Source organism: Thalia democratica, chromosome 2, assembly GCF_965202585.1.
Source record: "Thalia democratica chromosome 2, ktThaDemo2.hap1.1, whole genome shotgun sequence".
In the NCBI taxonomy this organism is placed as follows: Eukaryota; Metazoa; Chordata; class Thaliacea; order Salpida; family Salpidae; genus Thalia; species Thalia democratica.
Genome location: NC_139166.1, coordinates 33,766,530 through 33,788,882, shown reverse-complemented (window position 1 = coordinate 33,788,882; position 22,353 = coordinate 33,766,530). Strand labels below are relative to the sequence as shown.

The 22,353-nt window shown below is 25.1% G+C and overlaps 1 protein-coding gene across 2 annotated transcripts; it reads left to right on the top strand.

Annotated features, from left to right (window-relative positions):
• The first annotated feature begins 5,119 nt into the window (after window positions 1-5,119).
• On the top strand, window positions 5,120-21,060 carry LOC145829394 (116 kDa U5 small nuclear ribonucleoprotein component-like). Of its 2 annotated transcripts, none has more exons than XM_082937172.1 (20): window positions 5,120-5,288; window positions 5,880-5,953; window positions 7,021-7,212; window positions 8,526-8,591; window positions 9,084-9,233; window positions 9,603-9,704; window positions 10,977-11,101; window positions 11,535-11,726; window positions 12,174-12,264; window positions 12,543-12,658; window positions 13,017-13,164; window positions 14,431-14,624; window positions 14,840-14,962; window positions 15,879-16,005; window positions 17,461-17,645; window positions 17,883-18,058; window positions 18,504-18,629; window positions 19,327-19,540; window positions 19,828-19,981; window positions 20,448-21,060. In XM_082937172.1, the coding sequence occupies exons 1-20, from the start codon at window positions 5,150-5,152 to the stop codon at window positions 20,649-20,651; spliced, it is 2,898 nt and encodes a 965-aa protein (XP_082793298.1). In that variant the 5' UTR covers window positions 5,120-5,149; the 3' UTR covers window positions 20,652-21,060. The 2 variants fall into 2 exon arrangements, with proteins under 2 accessions (XP_082793298.1, XP_082793297.1); XM_082937171.1 differs by having other exon boundaries at window positions 12,150-12,264.
• The last annotated feature ends 1,293 nt before the right edge of the window (window positions 21,061-22,353 follow it).

Genomic DNA, 22,353 nt, shown 5'->3' with positions numbered 1-22,353 from the left:
ATTCATCATAAACTTATAATACTTTAATGTTTAATTGCTTTATTTTACATTATAAAGTGATTATATCAATACAATATTTTATATCGACTTCAATATTGCAAAATAAAACTGATTAAATATTTTAGTTTATAATAATTAAATTTAAGGGCATAGGGGGATAAACACCCTTTTTTGGTTTTTGATCTTGTTTTATATAGTTTTTACTAAGCTACAAGATGCTTTTTATAGATTTAAAAAATTCAAAATAATTTTTGAGATATAGCCAGTCAAAGTCGGAGGCAACAATAGGATCCTTATTGGAGGCGCAAACAAAAACGGCAAATAGCTAGAAATCACTAAAAATCTGTCTCCTCCTACGTTTTTTGAGATAACTACCTCAAATTTTCAGGAAATGTTCCTAGCAATATTTTAAAAATTCTGTCAGAGCAGAATTAAAAAAAATAAAAAATTAAAATTTTATAACAAAAAAAAATAAAAAAAAACTAATTTTTGTTTATTATTTATATAAATTTTTAATTTTTTAATTTCTTCAAAATTCCTTCCGACAGAATTTTCTAAATACATCAAGGAACATTTTCTGAAAATTTGAGGTAGTTATCTCAAAAAATGTAGGAGAAGATAGATTTTTAGTGAAGTAGTCTATTTTTGATGTTTTAGTTTGCACTTCCCATAAGGAACCTATTGTTGCCTCTGACTTTGACCAACTATATCTCAAAAAATATTTTGAACTTTTTAAATCTGTAAAAAGCATTTTGTAGCTTAGTAAAAGCTATATAAAATAAGACCAAAAACCAAAAAGGGTGTTTACTCCCCTATGCCCTTAATTCTTACAATTTATTTATATAGCTTGTTTAAAACAAAGTATATTTTTAGCCTAAAATTATTGTTAAAAATGACATCAAACATTATATAATTTCAATTTGATATTGGTGCAACATCATGCTAGGTAATTACCGTTGGTTTAACATATAAATGGAAATTGAAAAAGAAATTTTGTTCAAATTAGCTTCTAGCATAACCGGTTTTTCAAATAACATTTATAATTTTGAAATAGAGCCTAAAATTTAAACAACTTTTAAAGCATATTAATCCACTTTAGAATAGTATTTTGACTAGTATAATAGTTGAATAGTAAAATTTAGTTTTAAATAAAATGGTCACTATAATAAATAAATTAGATTTTTTATTTTTAATAAATATATAAAAATTTTGATAAATCAATGTATAAAGTGCTAAAATACAGTAAATATGTTTATATAACTGGTGGCTAATAGACAAATATATTAGTCATATTTTGTTTGCAATTTTAAAATTTGATTTTTAGATAAATGTTTGATTACAAAATAAAAGTCTTTTATGATAGTTTCATTAAAATAAATAAGAAATAAATTAGTTAAATTGTTTCAAAATATAATGAAATTTTAGTTTACATACTTTACTTTTACTTATAACAATATTTCATATAGATAAAGTTAAATTAAAACTTAAAAAATACTGTAATTATGTTTTACTTCTGTGCAAAAATTTACCAAATGCTAGCACCGGTGGCCATTTAACCTGAAATCCTGAAAAACCTGGATTTTGAAAACCTTGACAAGAATTACCCAGAAAACCATAGAGTTTAATACTTTTACAGGGTTGCCACACACTCCGGATTTTTAAGATTTCAGTTTGTAAAAAACCCAGAATGGTTTTAAGTTATATCTGAAAATCTCAGTTTAGGTTTTTTCTAGATTTTAAATGAGATTTAGTTGGTTTAGTTTCAATACTATGTTATTATAACCAATTTTATTGAAGAACTTGGTTTTATTAATTTTGAAACATAAAAAACATAATTAACAATTCAATAATATTCAAGATGATTTTAGACAGTTTTTTTGACTAAAACAGTGGCAACACCCTGTTTAATAAAAACTGAAATTTTGAACAATTTTTAAATGTAAGTTCTATAAATAGTTTTATGCAAATTATATATTTTTTTCGCGACCGGTTTTGGTGGCAATAGATTGCGACCTTTTCAAGCAAAAAATAAAATGTAAGTTTTTAAAATTTAGATTAGATAATAAATAACCACTATACACAAAGTAAATACAAAAGTTATTAAGAATTTTTATTGTAAAAAAACATTTAAAGTAACATCACAGTGCATTTTCAATAGTTCTATACTATTAAATGCATTTTTTAACATTAATTTCAGTTTTCTACTAAAAAAAGAGACAATAAAACTTGTTGTTTAAAAATCCTGAAAGAAATTAGAAAACCTTGCAAAAAAATTCTGGTTTTAACATATTTTGGTCATACTAAAGGAGATTTCTCTACTTTTTATAATTTACTATTTCATTTTGTTATTTTATTTATTTTTTGATCAATTAAGGTTATAGGGAGGGTTCACCTTAATTTTTATTAGTTGATCTTATTTTATAGAGTTTTATCTGAGCTATCAGACATCTTTAACCGTTTGAAAAAATTCATAGTAATTTTTGAGATATGAACGATCAAAGTTGGTGACCTCAATAGGTTCCTAATGGAAGGCACAAACTAAAAACTCAAAAAAAGACCATTTCATTAAAAATCTATCTCCTGCTTCATTTTTTGAACAATATTCCTCAAATTTTCACAGAAAGTGTATTATTAAATTTAAAAAGATTGAATACAGAAATTTTTTAAATTTGGAAAATAAAATTTTTATTAAAAAAAAACCCACCTAATTTTTTAGTTTTTTTAATATAAAGTTTTTATTTTTTAATATTTTAAAAATTCTATCATTCAAAGTCTTTCAAATTATAAAAAGAATGTTTCCTGAAAGTTTGAGGTCTCTAGCTCAAAAAATTAAGGAGAAGATATATTTTTAGTGATTTTTAAATTTCTGAGAAAATTAATCCAAAAAAATTGCAGTCCATATGTTTGTATCAAAAACTATATATAAAAATTACAATATCTGAAAAGATAAATAAGATTTTTTAGTTCTATCGAAACTGGCTTGTAGTTTATACTTCAAGCTTTCATACAAGATCAAATATTATTTAAAGTAAAAAAAAATGTCGGATCCCTATGTCCTTAAATACCTTTTTTTTTAAACATCCTCCTTATATGTTCACTAGAAACTTATAAGGTCAACTATTAAAGCCTTAGAAGTTCAACCTTGTTACAAGTTTATCTTGTTTTGTAGAGTTTTATGTTAGCTAGGGTGGTAATTTTACCTGGAAATACCTGGAAAAATATTGATAATCTAAATTTGACAATAATCTATAGAATGTTTTAGTGTCTGATACTCAATAAAATATTCCAAAACTCTGGAGTTTTGAAAAAAAAAAGTTAACCTGAAAACAACTTGAATATTAAAAAAAATTGTATGTGAAATATTGATGTTTAGATTAGATAATAAATTACAACTATATACTAATAAAAACTATACATTAATTAAAAATTTATTTTTTGTATAACACAGCTTAAGTATGTACTTACTAATTTTTGTCAATTAAATCATTTTCTTGATATTATAATATTGTTTTTTACTTGAAATTAGAATGTGAAATTCTGTAGGTTTGAAAAAAAAGAATAGTAAGTTATAAATCTAAAATGTTTTAATGAATTTGGCTAGGTAAGGATGATTTTAAAGCTTGGATAAAAAAAAAACCTGATAGTATTGGAATCTTTTGTCAATAATGTTAATTTACAGGTTGTTTATCTACCATAGGCAAAAAAACTCTTTTTAAGCACTTAACTCCAGAAAGCTTCAGATGGCTGATTCAAAAATAAAAAAGTGTAAGTTTAAGTATAAAAGATTATTTTAACTATCCAAAAATAACCTAGTCTTGACACCTTGTTTTTAATTATCTTTAGATTCATTTGCTTTAATTTATTTGAAAATAGTTTGCTTTTTTCTATAGTTTGTACAGCAGCTGAAATTTGTTGGGTATTAAAAACGCTAAAGTGTATCTATTCTTTTAATTTATCACAGAGTCGTGCAGAACTAAAACTACAAAATGAAATTTACAACATTGTCAAACATTTGCAATTTTTTTTTTGCTCCACATGCAAAAAGTATTTGTATTGTAATTGTATGCTATATAACATAGAACTAAAAACTGAAACATCAATCTCTATCCTAAAAAAGTTCAATCTAATATCTCTGATGAAAAACATACACAGGGTTGCCACTTTACCTGGAAACCTTGAAAAACCTGGAATTCGAAAATTTAGGCAAAAATAACCTGGAAAATTTTTTGAAAAAACAAGTGGCAACCCTGCATACAGTAATATCATCACATAAATTGAATTGTAAATGAAGTTAAAAAAGAATATGAATTGAACAGTGGCTTAATATAGTTGTTGTCATAGATTTCACTAAATTTTTTCTTTAATATTAGTGACAAACCTGTATAAATTTAAACAAACTCAGGTTAATCAGGCTAATTTATAGTCAACCAGACTTCCAAGTATGTTAACCCTGATAATATGTTGTAGAAATATTTATGTAGATTGTAGATATGAGGTATTTACATGTCTATAAAATCTAAATTCTTGGTAATAACTTTGTGAGCTTATTCATATAATTTTGATAAGTTGTTTTCAAACTTATTTTTGTTGATGAGTCTGTTAAAAAAAAGATAAAAATGCTCAAACTTTTGTTCAACAGCTATTTTGAATTTTTTTTTGTAATATTTTTATTCTTTACTAACTAATACTTGTTTATAACTTAAATTTTTGCTAGGTTAGCATTTTCCTATAATCAGTAACATTTTTATATTCCTAACGAAAATTTAATGTATAATTATAATTGATATTATTATAAAATAATTGTTATAAGTAGTTTAATAAGTTTTAATAATACACTGTGAACTTTTAATAGCTTTCATATATTTCTTTATTTTAAAAATTTATTAAGATGTTAGGTAATGGTTTTATTAATTTTAAATTAGATTAAAGTTTACTAGATTTTAGAGATACAATTACAACATAAGTAATTTATTTAGAATACCAATAATTTAGACTAGATTTCTAAATGTTTTAAAAAGGTAAAGACTAGAAATGAAAGTATTTTTCATAAACAGTTAATGTAAATAAACAACTCACAAAAATATACTAAATCCATAGTTTATATTTATTTAGTGTTTTACCTAAGGATATTAACTTCTCTTAAAACACAATGGACGGTGAACTTTACGATGAATTTGGAAATTACATTGGACCTGAGCTTGAGTCAGATGAAGAGTCAGAAAATGAAGAAATTGAAGAAGAAGATTCAGACGAAGCTGATTCGGATGAAGATTTAAGTGATGAAGGAGGTTATTTAAATAACAATACCCTTTTAAGTTTTTTAATAATATTTTAATTAATACTTAATCCTTTAATAATAATACTTTAAAATCCGTCATGTATTAATGTCTTGGATCAAGCAGATAGTAACAAAGTTACTTAATATTTTGTAGAATAAGGATAAATATTTTATAGTTTTTATGCTTAGTTTTTAACATAATAAACTAAATTTTTTCTAATTTTTAAAAATTATAATTAAAAGTTTAATAAGTGGTACACTTACCATACTTTAAATTGATACTATTAGTTAATAATTACAGAAAATTATAAGTTTTGTTTAATATATATCATGAAGCAAAATAAAGTGCTGTAGCAGATTCTACATTTAGTTTTAGTTAAATGCAGTTTATTAAATTTAACCTGTACCTAGTAAATATACTTATGTGAAGTTAAGCCAAAAGTTATTTTCAGGTTTGATTTTATGTTATCAACACATATACTAAAATAGTTTTGAAATTAATAATTCAATTTTTTGTAACAAAAATGTATACAATAGTGTATGAAAACAAGATACTTTTTTATGTATAAAAGTTAACAATTTAGTAAAACTGTTTATATAGGAATGCAAGTTGTACTCCATGAAGACAAAAAGTATTACCCAGATGCTGAAGAAGTTTATGGTCCAAATGTTGAAGTTAGCTTAAAAATAATTGTATTATAAATGTTAGAGCAATTAAGTTGAGTTTTTTATTTATGTTTTTATACAAACTCTATTTTCTAGATATATAATTTTTAAATAGGCTAGATGTAACAATGTACAATATATTTATAAGCTTTTCAAAATAACAAACATTTAATGTCCATCTAAACAGAATTAAAAGTTCATTATTTTTATAAGAACAACTCAACTTAAAAAATAATTACTTTGTGCTTAAAAAATTATAAGAATGTTTTTACTGTTCAAAATATAGTTTTAATTATTTGCTAATAAAAGATCCTAGTAAAGTAACTTCACTGGAATATAAATAAAAACAAATTATACAGTAATCTTCCTTTATTCTACCAACATATGTTATCTTTCCTATTAACAACCCAGTTGAAGTGTGTTGATTCGTTGACACACAGAAACATATGTTGGTAGAATAAAGGAAGATTACTGTATAATTTGTTTTTATTTATAAGAATGTTTTTATAAATTTTATTTAGAAAAAAAACTTCTTTATTGCTCTGTTTAAAGTCTATATTTCGTAATTATTTTTTTTACTCAGGATTGCCATACTTTCAGGCTGACTCAGGCCAGTTTTTTTTGTAGGCTAGTTTTTAATTAAGATTAAATGAGTTTGAGCTGTTTCTGGTTTTAAAATTTTGTAAATTTCAGCTAACTTTTTTTTTTACCATTTGATTTTTGCTTTATTGGTTACTATTTAAATTTTTAAGTAAGTTTTTCCCCCTTCTAGTTAACTCCACTTAGAACAACATTTATACATATTTAAAGCAGAAATTAGAATTATTTTTGATAAAACAAACTATTTAGATTTAGAAACTAAAGTAAATAGTTTTTATTGAAAGTAAGTTTTTCATTTAAATTTAATAAAAGAAAAGATTAAAAGATAAGCTTGTAAAAATTCATAAATAAGTATTAAAGAAATAAAACAGGAGTATTTTTCCTACTTCTACAAAATAATTTAAAAAATCTTCAGTCTTAAAAATTTAAGGATTTTTGGTTCTACCTATGTTTTTAATCCATGTTATTTAATTCAGACAATAGTTCAAGAAGAAGACGCTCAACCACTAACAGAACCGATTATTGCTCCAGTAAAGCACAAAAAATTTTCACTTGTTAAGCAGGATTTTCCTCGTACTTCATATGAAATGGAGTATTTGTCAGATCTTATGGACTGTCCTGATCTTATCAGAAATGTTGCTCTCGTTGGTCATTTGCACCATGGAAAAGTTTGTTTTATGCTTTTTCTTACTTACTGCTTTTGATGATGTTCCATTTTTTTTTGATTTTTGACTAGTATTTATTCAAACTTAGTTTACTGTATACTTTTTTTTATATGTAAAATAAATGTTTGCATATTTGTAAATCTTGCACTGCCTAAAATTTATCAGCAAGTTTGTAAAGTTTTATTATTTTTTTTTGCTTTGATTTAGGTTGAAATTTAAGTTTTAAAATAAATAATTATCTGTCCCCACTTAAAGGATTTTTTACTTGAATAAGTTTATTTCAAAATGCGAAATTTAAAGATGTACATTCATATGTTTTATGCGAAGGAATCTTCAGTCATTTTAGTTAAAATCTACCTACAAACCATACAAACTACACAAAAATAAAAACAAACATGTGACATATTTTTGAGCAGAAAGTTCCTTGTAGAAAGCTTCTCTACTTTCACATTTACTTATTATTAGAAAAAAAAACTAAATGTTCTTTTTTAATTGACAATTGCCAAAGTTCTCTATGTAACTTTTGTTGAAAAGATAGATATTTATAATACTGACAGTCGTTTTGATGCAAAATGTGTCACTTATCAAAACAAATAAAGTTTATTGGTTAAATATAATGAGCGAAAAAAACATACATTTTTTAGGTGTTTATAAAGTGATTTTGATAAATTGATAATCCTCTAGCGCCATGGGCGGTCATTTAAAACACAATGAATTATCTCTGTAGAAGGTGTTAAAGTTTGAATAATAACCTTATTTAATATATATATATATATATATATATATATATATATATATATATATTAAATAAGGTTATTATTCAAACTTTTCAAACTATATATATATATAACATAATGATAACTGACGCTTTGTGTCGAAACAGCTGTCAGCAGTGTATAAAAGCTGTTATTTTGTATAAGTTGTATATTATAGCTATAAATACATAGTTTATTTTAAAATGTAACAAAAATAGCTAAAACTATTTTTTTTTTGCATTTTGGAATAAAATTGCTTATTTAAAAGCCCTTTTAAGTGGGCTCAGTGAGAAACTAGTTTCCTTGATAAATTTAATTCTATCAGTGTTTGATAGTTTTCGATTTTAAAAGGGTATTTTCTTGTGGTTAATTTGTATCAGGGTTCATTTTCTGCATAAAATTAATTTTGTTTATTTATTTTAAATTGAACTTTTATATTTAAATTTTCTACTTAAGTGGTCTTAGTGATATTTCTGGCATTTTAATCTTATATGCCACCTACTTAACTTTGTGTAATTATATAAACTGATTAAAGTTTTTATAAATAATATATAAAAACAGACAAGCTTTGTTGACTGTCTTATTGAGCAAACACACCTGGACATTGAAAAGAAGGAAACTAGAGATGTAAGTTAAATCTACGTAACTGTTTAGTTACGTTTTAATTTTAAATTGGATATAGTAGCTTAAGTTTATTTACGAAATTATTGAAGTAAAAACATTGTAAACTTAATTTTATTTAAAATCTGATGTTTGTAAAATATAAGTTTTACCCACCTTTATTTTGAAAGTGTTTTTTATAAAAATAACATAAAAGATGTAATTTTATATCTTTGAATCTCTAAGAAAATAAAATAGAAACATATGATATTCACATATTTTAGTTATAAAGAAAAATATTAAAACAAAAATTATTGTAAAAAAAAATTAATAAAAACTAATATCTCTTTATTTAAAAAAAAAAATTCATTTTGTTAAAATTTTGCTTTATAATGTATGGTTTATGATAATGCTGTTTGAAGTAGGTTTCTATACAAAAAATGTTTGTATTCATTAATCTTTTCTACGTAATTGAAAATAAGTATTATATTACAAATAAATGAAAAATTTAATCAACAGTTGAGGTATACAGACACACTTTTGTCTGAACAAGAACGTGGTCTCAGTATAAAAGCTCAGCCAGTAACATTGGTGCTTCCTAACAACACTGGAAAGAATTTTCTTTTTAATATAATGGATACTCCAGGACACGTCAACTTTTCTGATGAGGTTAATCGGGGTTTTTTATAAGACTTATTTTTGCAAATAATAAAACATAAATTAATATTTGATAAAATTGAATTTTTTCTTAACATATTTAAGTGACAAAACTTTATACATGACTTAGATAGTTATTTTATCTATTCTAAACATTTAAAGTGTACAAATGTATGTGTCATTCTTCTAACCTATTTATAAAATCTAAAGTTAATTTGGTTTTATTGAAAGTTTGTAAGATAATACTGAATAAATGGTTATAGACTCTACAATATAGACTATAGAAGCATGTATGTTTGCTAAAAATTGATTAGTAAGCTGTGAAATCTTGAGATTTTTTTCAGTCAAAAGTTACAAAATTAATGAACCTTATTTCTGTAGGTATCAGCCTCATTAAGATTAAGCGACGGAATTGTTCTATTTGTTGATGCTTCTGAAGGAGTTATGCTCAACACAGACCATTTACTTAAACATGCACTTCAAGTTTGTTTAGTTTCTAAAATAATAATAAAAAATTGGAATTTTTTGAGGGAAAAGCATAAGTATTATGTCTTTAAAACTATATAATGGTTTTTCAAAACAGTTTTTTTTATTTTTGGTAAATAACTAAGTTATTAACTTATTGAATTGTAACAATAAAATATTACAATAATTTTTTTTATACCAACTTTTAGAAAAAGTTATACAACATGACATTGTTCGAAAATCTAAATTACATAACTTAAAATTACAATTATAAAATTGGTTACAATAAGTTTTATAGTGTACCAACTAAAAAAGTCAATAAATATAAAATCTAATTCTTTGAAGACAAAGTAATTTGAAAAATTATCATGTCTTGCATAAAATAGTTCCATGATTGTTATTCGTAACAATATTTTTAAAAACAAATTAACTTATTTATTTCTTATTTAAAATTTAAATTCATTGGAAAAGTTTATTAGCATTGCGCCTCTAAAAATTATATACAAGAACATGGGCCGATAGCATGCTGTCTTTAATAATTTTTAGAAAGATTTATTTCAGAATTAGAGCTATGTTTAAAAATTAGGAACCGCTCAGTTCCATCTCTCAGTTAATTTCACCCTTGCACAATTCCCACCCAATTAAAACCGAGAACCGCTTACCGACCAAGGGTAAGGATTAGGAGTAACAGTGATAGTGAAAAAAAAGTGGGTATTGTGCGGGTTGGAGTTGGTCGCGGGTGGTAATTGTAAATATACCAAAAATAAACATTCTCTGAAATTTTTCTAAACAAACATTTGTACAAATATATAGAACTATTTTATTACAAGGAGTTATATTTTTTGCAATGATTATAAAGCAGTTTTTTTTTCAATTTCGGGCAGTTGGCAGAGTCAGTTGATGCGGTGTGTGTTATTTTCGGTAACATATCTTTAGACAACAAAAACAATATGTAGGCGCTTGATTGTCTTATTTTCTAAGAATGTTTATTAGTTGTTGTCTCGCTCATTTATGTTTTAAAGTTTTGGTATCAAAAAATGTACCTCAAGTCTAGATTTCTACAGTTTCATTTATTAAATCATTTTACTTTTTATAGTTAGTGTTTCACAATAAATTTCGTTCGCATTTAAATAACAATAAATCTTTAAACAACAAATAAATAAATTTTTTATCTTCTTATATCCCCTCATACCCTTACGCAACCTCGTATTGTGACAAAGTGAATGAATTTAAATTTATAGTTATCACAGCGATATGATAGTGATAAATTAATATAACTACCATACTCAGGAAAGAATGTCAGTTACAGTTTGTATCAATAAAATCGACAGACTAATGCTAGAACTGAAACTACCTCCTAATGATGCATTCTACAAAATCAGACATGTAATTGATGAAATCAATTCTCTTATAAGGTTTAAAAGGAATTTTAGCTTCTATTATGTCTTAAATTAATGAATATTTCAATTTAACTTGAATTGTTTAGGTTTAAAATATTTTCGCAAGTCAAAATAAATTTGAATGTAATCTTATATACTAAGTCTAGACAAAAATATCAGTATATACTTAGTTTTTACTGGTAAGTAAAGATGTTTTACTTTTAATTAACTACATATCTTTTAATTTCTATGTAACGTTAAAAAATCAATAATGATATAATAAAGTCTTAAAACTTTAATTTAATAAATTAATTTGCTTTGAAAATCATAAGAATTTTTTTTCCTAATTATCATCTATAAGTCTTTGTTTAAATTGATAAATATTTGAACTATGTTTTTTGATTACTCTTGCAAAAGTTTTTAAGCGAGTCAAGTTTTTTTAATTGAAATCACTTTACCATTTCCACAGCACCCACAGTGACAGTCAAGACACACCTCTTATTTCACCAACAAATGGAAACGTGTGTTTCGCAAGTTCACAGTACGGTTTCTGCTTTACATTAGAAAGTTTCGCCAAAGTTTACAGTGAGCATCACAGTAGTTTCGATTACAAAGCTTTTTCTCAACGACTCTGGGGTGATATCTACTTAAACCAAAAAACGTAAGAAAATTTCTTTGAATATTTTCAAGTTACAGCAAATTGAAAAACACTTGTATAAATTATTATTTAACTTATTCTTTAGAAGTAAATTATAGATCAGTATTTTTTTGTAATTTATCATAATTTTTTCTAGGATGAAATAAAGTTAATTAAAAATAAATTTATATTTTAAACCAAAGTTATTTATAATTGACAACTATTATTTGTTAAAATAATTTTCTTTTGAACTATTTTTATATTACGATAATGAAACATTATATATATTTATATTTATGATATAAGATGAAATATAGACTTTTATTTATGAAATTATTTCGCCTCTTATTTTCACATATGTTTTTGAACGCATATGCTTTTGTGCATGTTAGTTATGAAAATCTGTTTACGGTTGTGTGTTTATTAAAACTATTGTATTTGAAAAAGATTCACATACCACAAAAAATTTAGGAGAAAGTTTCAGAAAAAGCCGCCTCAAAGCAACGCACCACGAAGCTTTGTTGAATTCATACTTGAGCCTCTTTACAAAATATTTTCACAAGTATTTTAAAGTTGATTGTAATTCTTTGATCCAAACTTAAACTCGATGAAATTAGAGTGATTTTATGAATTTAACTTTTACTATTGAAGACTATAAAAACCAATTTTTCTCTCATTAACTTTAGTTTGTTATAATATTTTCTAAATTATTTTATACTAAATATGTTTAATAATATAACGGTTTGGTAGGGTTATTAATTCTTATGTTAACTAATGCAAGTTTAGAAAAATATGTATAACTCTTTGAGGTCAGCTTTAACTTTTATTTGATACACTTAGGTTGTAGGAGATGTTGATACAAGTTTACCTAAAGCTCTTGACGAATTAGGAGTTTATGTTACAAAAGAAGAGATGAAATTGAATATCCGACCTTTATTAAGACTTGTCTGTTCAAGGTAAAACTTAAAATATTATTATATAAAAAGTTATTCAAAGATTATATAATTTACCAAATTGAATTAATTTTTATTAAGTTGTAAAAATTTCGCTAGCTTAATTTGTGCTGCCTTTTCAAATTTATAAGTTCTTATTAGATTTTAATTTATAAAAGTAACTTTAGTAGGGTTTACAAGTTTTTAAGTTATATTTTTATTCTTAATACAAAGAACTTAAGCCATCAGTTTCAAACTTACTAAGTACTTAAAAAAATTTACTTAACATTATTTAATTACCATCCAACGTAAGTCACTTAATAGAGTTCAAATTTTAACTAAAAAACTAAAAATTCTATGAAAATAAAGAATATTTACGTAGATTCTTCGGAGACTTTACGGGGTTTGCTAGCATGTGTGAGAAGCATATAAAATCAGCTAAGGAAGGCGCAAAAAGCAAAGTAGAACACACTTACACTGGACCCCAAAACTCATCACTGGCGCAAGCTATGCATGAATGCGACCCTGAAGTAAGTTTGAGTTAAAACAAAGCAAGTTTGGAAATAGACTATAAAAAAATGCTTTATATTTACTAATAGTTTTGTAATACAGTCAAGCTTGTTTTATTTTGCCTTCATTAAAAATAGTAATTGCAATAAACTATATAAACTAAAAACCCTTTCTATAAGGTTTTATTTCTAGTAACTTTCAAAAAAAAAACTATTGTGCATCAAGTGATATTTTTAATGTTATAAAAGATAAAGAAGTTAGTTATGATACTGTAAACTAAAAAGAATCAGTAATACTTGAGTCTATATATTTAGTAATCTTTAAGATATCATTTATTATAAATTTGTTGAAAAGTATAGTAAAAGATCGTTATTTATAAATTTTTGTTTGGGTCACATTTGACAGTTTTAGAACTTGGATTATGTATTGTTAATGTTGATTGTTTTGATCAGTTTCTATATATAATGTTTATATATGTTTATTTTGAACTTGATTTGAAGCTGATGAGTGAATAGTCACGAAACTCGAGTCCTTCAAGTTTTACATCTTAAAATAAACCTTTTTATTAATAAAGCCCTTAAGGTGGGCTCAGTGTGAAAAATTTGATCTATCAAGTTAAATAACTAAATTCTAATGTATATATAGAAAATAATATGATTAGATAGACTAAATCATCTCCACAGAGCCAACTTGGTTAGCCTGTAAATAACATAAAATTTGATAAATTAAGAATAAACCCGGAAAAGCCTGGAACTATGAACAAAAATCACTAAAAACCTTGAATTTTAAACAATTTTTAAATTTAAAGCAATGAAAATTTTACTAAATAAAAAAAATATCATATGCAATTATTTATTTTTCGCATAAGTTTTTTTGTACAGAGTAGAGATACAATAGAATTGAATTAAAAAATAACTATTTGATTAAACATTGTATTTAGGATAAAATGAGAAAGCAAAAACGTTCATTCTACTAAAAAATATAAATTAAAAAAAAATCCGTTCTTAATACTATTAGTGGTAAATGTTTTAAATAAAACCTAAATAATGGAATTAGTAAAAAAAAAACTGACTGAAAACTAAATTCGTCTTTACTAAAGAAGTTATTGATTTTATTAAAAACTGCCTATGATTTATTCTTATAAGAATAATTAATCTTGTATTCAAAATATTAATTCGAAATTTTTACATTTTTAAGTTGCTAAACTTCACAAAAAAATAGATTATTTTATAACAATTTGTCTGACTGCCTTATTTTAATTAAATGTTGTATGTGTAATTTTACAGGGACCTCTAATGATACACACATGTAAGATGTACTCAACAGATGACGGGGTCAGCTTCCGTGTATTTGGAAGAGTAATGAGTGGAACGATTAGAGCGGATCAAGTTGTAAAAGTTCTTGGTGAAAATTACAGTTTAGATGACGAAGAAGATTCTAGAGTTGTTACAATGGGAAGATTATGGGTTTCTGAAGCCAGGTATGTTTATTTTAACACATATTTAAATTTGTTTTGTAGTGGTTTTTAAAAGACTACTTCAGAATAAATAAACTCTTATAATATATTAGTTGGTATAGTAAATAAATTTAAGAAATGTATTTTTTACAAAATAGTTAAAAATATCTTTATCTATTTTATCTCAATGAGAATTGATTTTTAAATAATCCTCTTTTACATTTTTATTCGTTTCTCAGATACACAGTTGAAGTTAGTAGAGTACCAGCAGGAAATTGGGTTCTTATGGAAGGAGTCGATGAACCTGTTGTTAAAACTAGCACAATCACAACCAAACAAGTTCAAGATGCACATATATTTAAGTTTGTTAAACGTTATTTCTAAGAAAGTGGAATCGATTACACTGTTATTCCTTTTTTTAGTATTTTGTTTTATGAACAAAGTTATAACACTTCTAAAACTTCTAAAATTTAAAAACTTTTAAGTTAAATATTTTGTTGGTTCTTTTTAACGCACAAGTGTAATATCATTTTTTGATTTATAGTTTTAATATTTGTTATTTTTGTAAAAAGTTTTTTTCAAGAAAGTTTTGAAATGGTACCAATAACTTGATCGTTTTAAGTTTGACCTGATTTATTTTTTAATTACCTGTTTTTTATGTTTTTTTAATGTTTTTAATCAGTATTGAACAATATTTAGTAGTTGTAAAATTTATTTAAGTAGCAAACTTTAGATTATCCAAGTTAATTTGTTCATTTTTATTTAACTTCAAGTTTTATCATCTTTAGTTGTTTTGACGTTTTTTAAAAAAGCTATAAAAGGGTCGTTTAGTCAATGTATTTTAGAGTGTGCATTAGTGAACTCATCATAATCCAAACATTTTAGCATTCAGACTCTGTTTAAGAAAACAGTTTAACCTTAAGTTTGTATAATTACTTATAGAAAACTAACTTTAGACCAAAACTTATATTAAGTTTGTAACGAAGCTTTTAAAGAATTAGGTATGAGTTAAATTTAATTTTAAGATTTAAATATGGTATAAAAAATAGTAATATTTATTCATATGGTATAAAAGCTAAATTCTATTGAGTCACATATAAAAAGTTTGAATACTGTAATTGTAAAATACTTTATTTTAAACTCAAGTTGTTGGTTTTATGTTTAAACTAACTATTAAATTAGTATACAACTAAATTATTTCGTATAAATGTTTTTATACTCTCATTGCCAGGATTTAAAAAAAATTGTTACTGTTTTTAACCAATCGTATCATTTCAGGCCATTAAAATTCTGTACAAGCTCCGTAGTGAAGATAGCAGTAGAACCAGTTAATCCATCAGAACTACCCAAAATGCTTGACGGATTAAGAAAAGTCAACAAAAGTTACCCACTTCTCAACACAAAAGTAGTTTTAATTTAATTAATGCAGTTAAATTTCTAAAAAGCTAACAAAACGCTTCAAAACTTAATAAACCAATAACACAATACACTACAATAAAATTAAAGAATTTTCAGCAAAATTTTTAATCATTAAGAAACAAATATAAATGATAAAAATAAATATGATTTTTTTTTTCAACTTTACTCACAAGCGGTCGCTTCAGTGCTTCGTACTTAACCCCGCTTGGTTAGATCTCAACAGCGGTTTCACGCGATTATGCCTGCCTGGTGAGTCCTAATTAAGACGAAACCGGTCGTAGGTTGTCTCGGATGCTGTTGTTGTTGATCTTGCGGTAAAGGTCATTAATTAAATATATATAATAAGTATAAAAAGGAATTAAAAGTGAACCAAAAAATATTTTTTTACAACAGAAAAAATTATTGAATAAAAATTTAATATTGATATCACAAACTTTCTTAAAATTATATATAAAAAAATATGATTTTATCCAAGTTACCTTTTAGATGCTATTTATTATTCTAATCAAGTAGCTTAAAAATATCATGAATGAAAGCTGCAGATAATAGAAATTTAAAGTTTTGAATTTTCAAGAACAAAAGTATAAACTAAAATTTAACTTGAATATGTTGCTTTAAAAAGTGTTTAAATTAATACCGAATAGTTAGTCTTATAAATTATTTTAGTTTGTTTTATTAAGGTTTATTTATACACTTTGAAATTAGTATGTTTTTAATGATTTGTAAGCTAGCATCGAACGGCTGTTAGTTATATCTAATTGTTAAAATCTTGGTTTACTAAATGCTACTTTAAATATGTATTGTAATTATTATTATGTTATAACCAATCGTAAATAACTGCTTATTTTGAATAGTTTATCAAAGTAGTGTAAATACAGTTTAGTCACTTAAAGTATAAAGTTTTAGAAGATCTTCTAACAATGCTTTAAGGCAGTGATCTTAAACCTTTTCAAAAGCTGTGCACACTAAACTACTTTGAAATAAATTATGTGCACACTAGACTATAAAAAATATGTAATTATTACTAAAAAATACTAGTTTTTGTGTTTTGAATGCCAAAGTATATAAATAACGGTTTTTGAACTGCTATTTTAAGTTATAAATAGCTTTTTCCCATAGAAAACGACAAAACAAACGTCATCTAAAAAACATTTTTTTCATCTAATAAGATTTCTGTGCACAGTAAAAAAATCTATGCACACAAGTGTGCATAGGTGCACACTTTGAAGACCACTGCTTTAAGGTAATAATTATTTAAGGATTGCTGATCCAATATTGATGGACTAACAAGTTTTGAAAAAAGCCTATAAAAGTAGTTCAAATTAAATACACATTACGGTTTATTTTTACTAAATGTTTTAAAAATTAAAATACCGTAAAGTTTGTAATGTACTTTTAATTAAAAACATTAAATTTGGATAAAAATATTGTTTGTAAATAGGTAGAGGAATCAGGTGAACACGTGATTCTAGGAACAGGAGAATTGTATCTGGATTCAGTGATGCACGATCTACGTAAGATGTACGCTGAAATCGACATCAAAGTAGCAGATCCCGTGGTTGCCTTCTGTGAAACTGTCGTTGATACTTCGTCGTTAAAGTGTTTCGCAGAAACACCTAATAAAAAGTAAGTGCTTCTTCTGATCATTTAACATTATAACTTTAGGAACATTTATGTATAAAGTAAGGTTTCAATACATTGCATGCATTTAATTTATGCTCTTGAAGCAGCATTGTAGTCTTTGTACTTTTATAGGTGTTTTTAATGGCAAAAACTATTTTCTTGATGATTTAGTTAGGAAGACCTAAAAGAACATTGACACTTAAAGTAAAATTTTAGTTAATGGAAAGTCTCTCTTACCAGGAACAAGCTAACAATGATAGCGGAACCACTTGAGAAAGGAGTTGCTGAGGATATCGAGCAAGGTGTTGTTTCTATTGATTGGAACAAAAAAGAAGTTGGTGAATTCTTCCAAAATAAATATCAATGGGATTTGCTTGCTGCTCGGTCAATCTGGGCTTTTGGACCTGACAATGCCGGTTAAAATTAGTTTTATTTAAACTTAAAAGAAATAAATAGAATTCAATTTAATTATGTGTATAAGACTTTTACGTGTTCAAATTTACACATTAACTTTTTAATAATTAATTAAACTTAATTAGTATTTTCTATATTTTTTTTCCTTGATACCAGTTTTACATCTTGCTTAAACTAATCTCTCTGGTTTAAAATAGAAACACCAGGTTGTATTTAAATGTTTCATACACTCTTTGTTGTATTGTCACTGTAAGTCTTAATTTTAAAACTTGTTTATTTTTTAGACTCAAATATTCATACTATTGGTTTTAGTTGATTAATTTATTAGAAAAAGTAAGAAAGTTTTGTTGTTGATTAAAACTTTGTCACTTAAAAGACATAGTCAAAGTACTTTAATAATGTTTTAACTTAAGTAAGATCACTTATTTATGATTTGTTTATTTAAAGGGCCCAACATATTAGTGGATGATACACTGCCCTCAGAAGTTGACAAACTTCTTCTATCTAACGTCAAAGACAGCATTGTTCAGGGATTCCAATGGGGAACCAGGGAAGGACCTCTCTGTGATGAGCGTACGTTTCTTGTTTGGAAATAATTATATTGTCATTTTTAATTTCATTAAGGTTTTTAATTTTAATTTCATTAAGGTTTTCTTTCTGGTTTTAACAATTGACGTATTTTTCTAATTTTTTTTTGTTAAGTCATTTTCACTAATTAAAAGTTTATGTATTGAGACGAATTTTCGTTTTATAAGTTATAATTAAACTAAAATTGTTATGTAATTATAATATAATTAAAAGAATATATTATAATAAAAAATTAATCAAGTGATAATAAAAAACTAAACTTAATTGAAAATTAAACTAAATTCAAAGTTCACTACCAATAAACCTAAATATAATTAGCGCCTAAGTGACGCCATATAAAAGTGACTCTTGTGCATTTAAATATATCATATATATTATATATTTAACAATGCTTTATGAGAGAGGCTAAAAATGAATAAAAATATTCAGTGTTATTATTTAAAGCATTTTTTAACATACTAGTTTATGCTTTTAAATTTAAATTAGTTAGATTTTTTTTGTAGTTATAAACCCTTTTAAAAAGCCCTAATAAGTTTGAAAAACATAAAGCTGTTAATACATTTGTAAGTAAGATTCTTTTTTTTTGTTTATTTTACTTTTTTACTTATTTAGAATAAATGTAGTTTTACGTTCTGAACTTATGTGCTTTGTGCATTTACTATAACTAATAATTTAATTGCAGCAATTAGGAATGTGAAGTTTAAGATTTTGGACGCAGTTATCAGCAATGACCAGGTACAGAGGGGTGGAGGACAAATAATTCCCACCGCCAGGAGGGTGGCATATTCCGCGTTTCTAATGGCAACGCCCCGCTTGATGGAACCGTACATGTTTGTCGAAGTGATCGCTCCAGCAGATTGCGTTTCATCAGTATACACTGTTCTTGGCAGAAGAAGGTTTTATATTTGTTGAGTTTATATATTATCTATTACAACCGTTTTGGTAGTTGTAAGATTTACAACAGTTTATGCACCAGCTACCCTTTTGTAAATCTTTCACTTTTAAACATTTTATTATTTGTATGAATTGTAATAAATTCATAGAGTTTTATATGGATGATCAGTGTAAGTTGAAAAATTTTTCATCACAAAAAACAATTTTCTTAAAGACTATTGCATTACTAGTTTATTTGAAATTAAATTGTAATTAAATACTTTCATATTAAAAAATAATAATATCAAAGAGGTCACGTAACACAAGATGCACCAGTTCCGGGTTCACCTTTATACACAATAAAAGCATTCATCCCAGCAATTGACTCATTTGGCTTTGAAACTGACTTAAGAACTCACACATTAGGACAAGCATTTTGTTTGTCTGTCTTTCATCATTGGCAAGTTAGATTTTCATTATTTAGTTTGTTACAAGCTTTTTTAGTATTTCTTGAAGTAATTTTTTTTACATATTTAAACATGTATGTTTTATTAAAACTCCAAGTGTATTGTAAGAAACAAATATTAAGAAACAGTTGTTAGTTGAAAACATAAGTTTAATTAAGTCTATTAATAAGGTTGCTGTTTTATTAAATAAAAGAAAACATTTAAAAATTTAACTTTTTATCTAAAAGTATTTTGCTGTTGTTGTTGGTCGTGCGGTGAAGTTCATTGTTTATTATTTATATATATATCTAAAAGTAAGAATAAAATTGTTTATATTAACATTAATTGTTTTTATTGTTGAAATTTTTGTTTTGTAGGCTATTTAGTTCGTTATAAAATTTTACTTAAAGTTATTACTTCCTATAAACTACTTAATTTAGAATAATGTATTGAAATAGTTAATAATACTTTTTTAATTTACAAGATTGTTCCTGGTGATCCACTTGACAAGTCTGTAGTAATCAGACCTTTAGAACCTCAACCTGCAGCTCATTTAGCCAGAGAGTTTATGGTGAAGACGCGAAGAAGAAAAGGTCTTAGTGAAGATGTATCAATCAATAAGTTCTTCGATGATCCTATGTTGATTGAACTGGCTAGACAAGATGTCATGTTAAACTATCCTATGTAAAAATTTGCCTTTGGAAGCAGTTTTTATGATTCTGTATGACTTTTTAATTTTTTATGAAATAGTTTTAGGTTTTTAAATGTACCAACCCTTTGTAATACATAAATAAATTTTAGTCAATAATGTTAATTTAGCTGTTTATAAATTTGAAATGTTTTTGTTTGAATATAATTTATAGGATAGAAAAAGGTTTTACTTTTCAATTGTGTTTTTTAACATTAACTAAGATGTTATTTTGAAATTTTTCTATTGTATTTTCTATTTTACTTAATTTTTACAAGAAGTATATAAAAGTACATAGAAGTAAAAAGATCATACATTTAGATTGAGTTTATTTAACTACTAACAATTCCTAGTATTTTTTAAATTATACACTACGAAATAAAAGAAATCATAAAAACTAGAATCTAATAAATAGACTAACAATAATAATATTTAGAAGTTTCGTAAAAAAAAATACAAATGATATAAAAATATGAAAAAAAATAAATTAAATTTGTTGCAAGCAATACTATGAGACCTATTAATTGAAAATAAAATAATTGTATATTAAGATAAAGTTGAATAAATTCAAAAAAATTAAGTATTTTTCGTGTTTCTTTTTTAATTTAAACCTTTGTTTAATTAAAAATAAGATTTTACATAAATTTTATTTTTATATACATTGATAAAACAATGTAAAACTGCTCCAATTTTGGTTCTATACCATTTATTAACATAATAGTTATGAAGAAATGTCTATGCAAAAAGATTTTTCAAAACAAGAGTTTGATCAAATAGATTTGTATGTTTAGTGTTTGGCCGGCTTTTAGCTTCTTCAAATGTATAGATTAGTTAGTAGCCTTTTATAAAAACTCTCTTCTGATAGAATTTGTTATAAAAGTATAAACAAAAGCGATTAAGTAATTGCAAGTTAATTTTGATTATGAAGCTTTGCTTTTAACAAGTTTAACTTAAAAAACAACAAGTACTGTCTAATATGAGAAAAAACTTATCTAGCATTTATAAGCAGAGTTTCCTGCATGCTAATGTTTATAAACCAAACATATTTTTAATGTGTTCTGGTCAAAGTTAGTTAAAATCACGCTACTGGTTTGAGTGGGTAACGTGCTGGCCGGATTCAGCCCGCGTAAGGTAAAACTGCGATCCTGGAGCATGTAAATCCGGCCCTTTAAAATTTTTGAAACTTAAACTAGATCAGGGATAGAAAAACTGCAGCCCATGAAAAATACAATTTGCGACCCGCAAATGTATGAAATCTATACCAGGTAATCTGAGATTTTAAGTGAGGAAAAAAAAATCAAAATGAACTATACAGCTAAGTAATTTCGTGAGTTAAATGAAATGTTCTGGCCGGTCAACGACTGAGTTTACCGCATACTGAAAACTAAAAAAAACGGTTGCAAAGTATAAAGAGTAAAAATTCTGAAAACCTAGCAACCTTGCTAATAAGAATTTTTTTAAATTGTTTAATTTCATTATAGTTAAACAGGTTAGTCGATTAAGTCTAAAAATTGTCAAATTGATAAACTCTACATGACAAAAAAAACTTTTTAGAAGTTTTTAAGACTTCCCATAAAGCACCACACTTAAAAGAACAATTTTTATGTAAAAAAAATTTCAATTAATAATCAGGGTTGCCACTCAGTCAAGAAAAGTCAGGAAAAATTTAAAAAAATGACAAAAGTCAGGAAAAAATGGGGGG

Coding starts and splice junctions, on each gene's coding strand:
- LOC145829394 (XM_082937171.1), top strand. CDS start 5,150: ATGGACGGTGAACTTTACGATGAATTTGGAAATTACATTGGACCTGAG. Junction 13,165..14,430: donor TGCATGAATGCGACCCTGAA/GTAAGTTTGAGT, acceptor GTAATTTTACAG/GGACCTCTAATGATACACAC. Junction 18,630..19,326: donor AGGACCTCTCTGTGATGAGC/GTACGTTTCTTG, acceptor ATTTAATTGCAG/CAATTAGGAATGTGAAGTTT.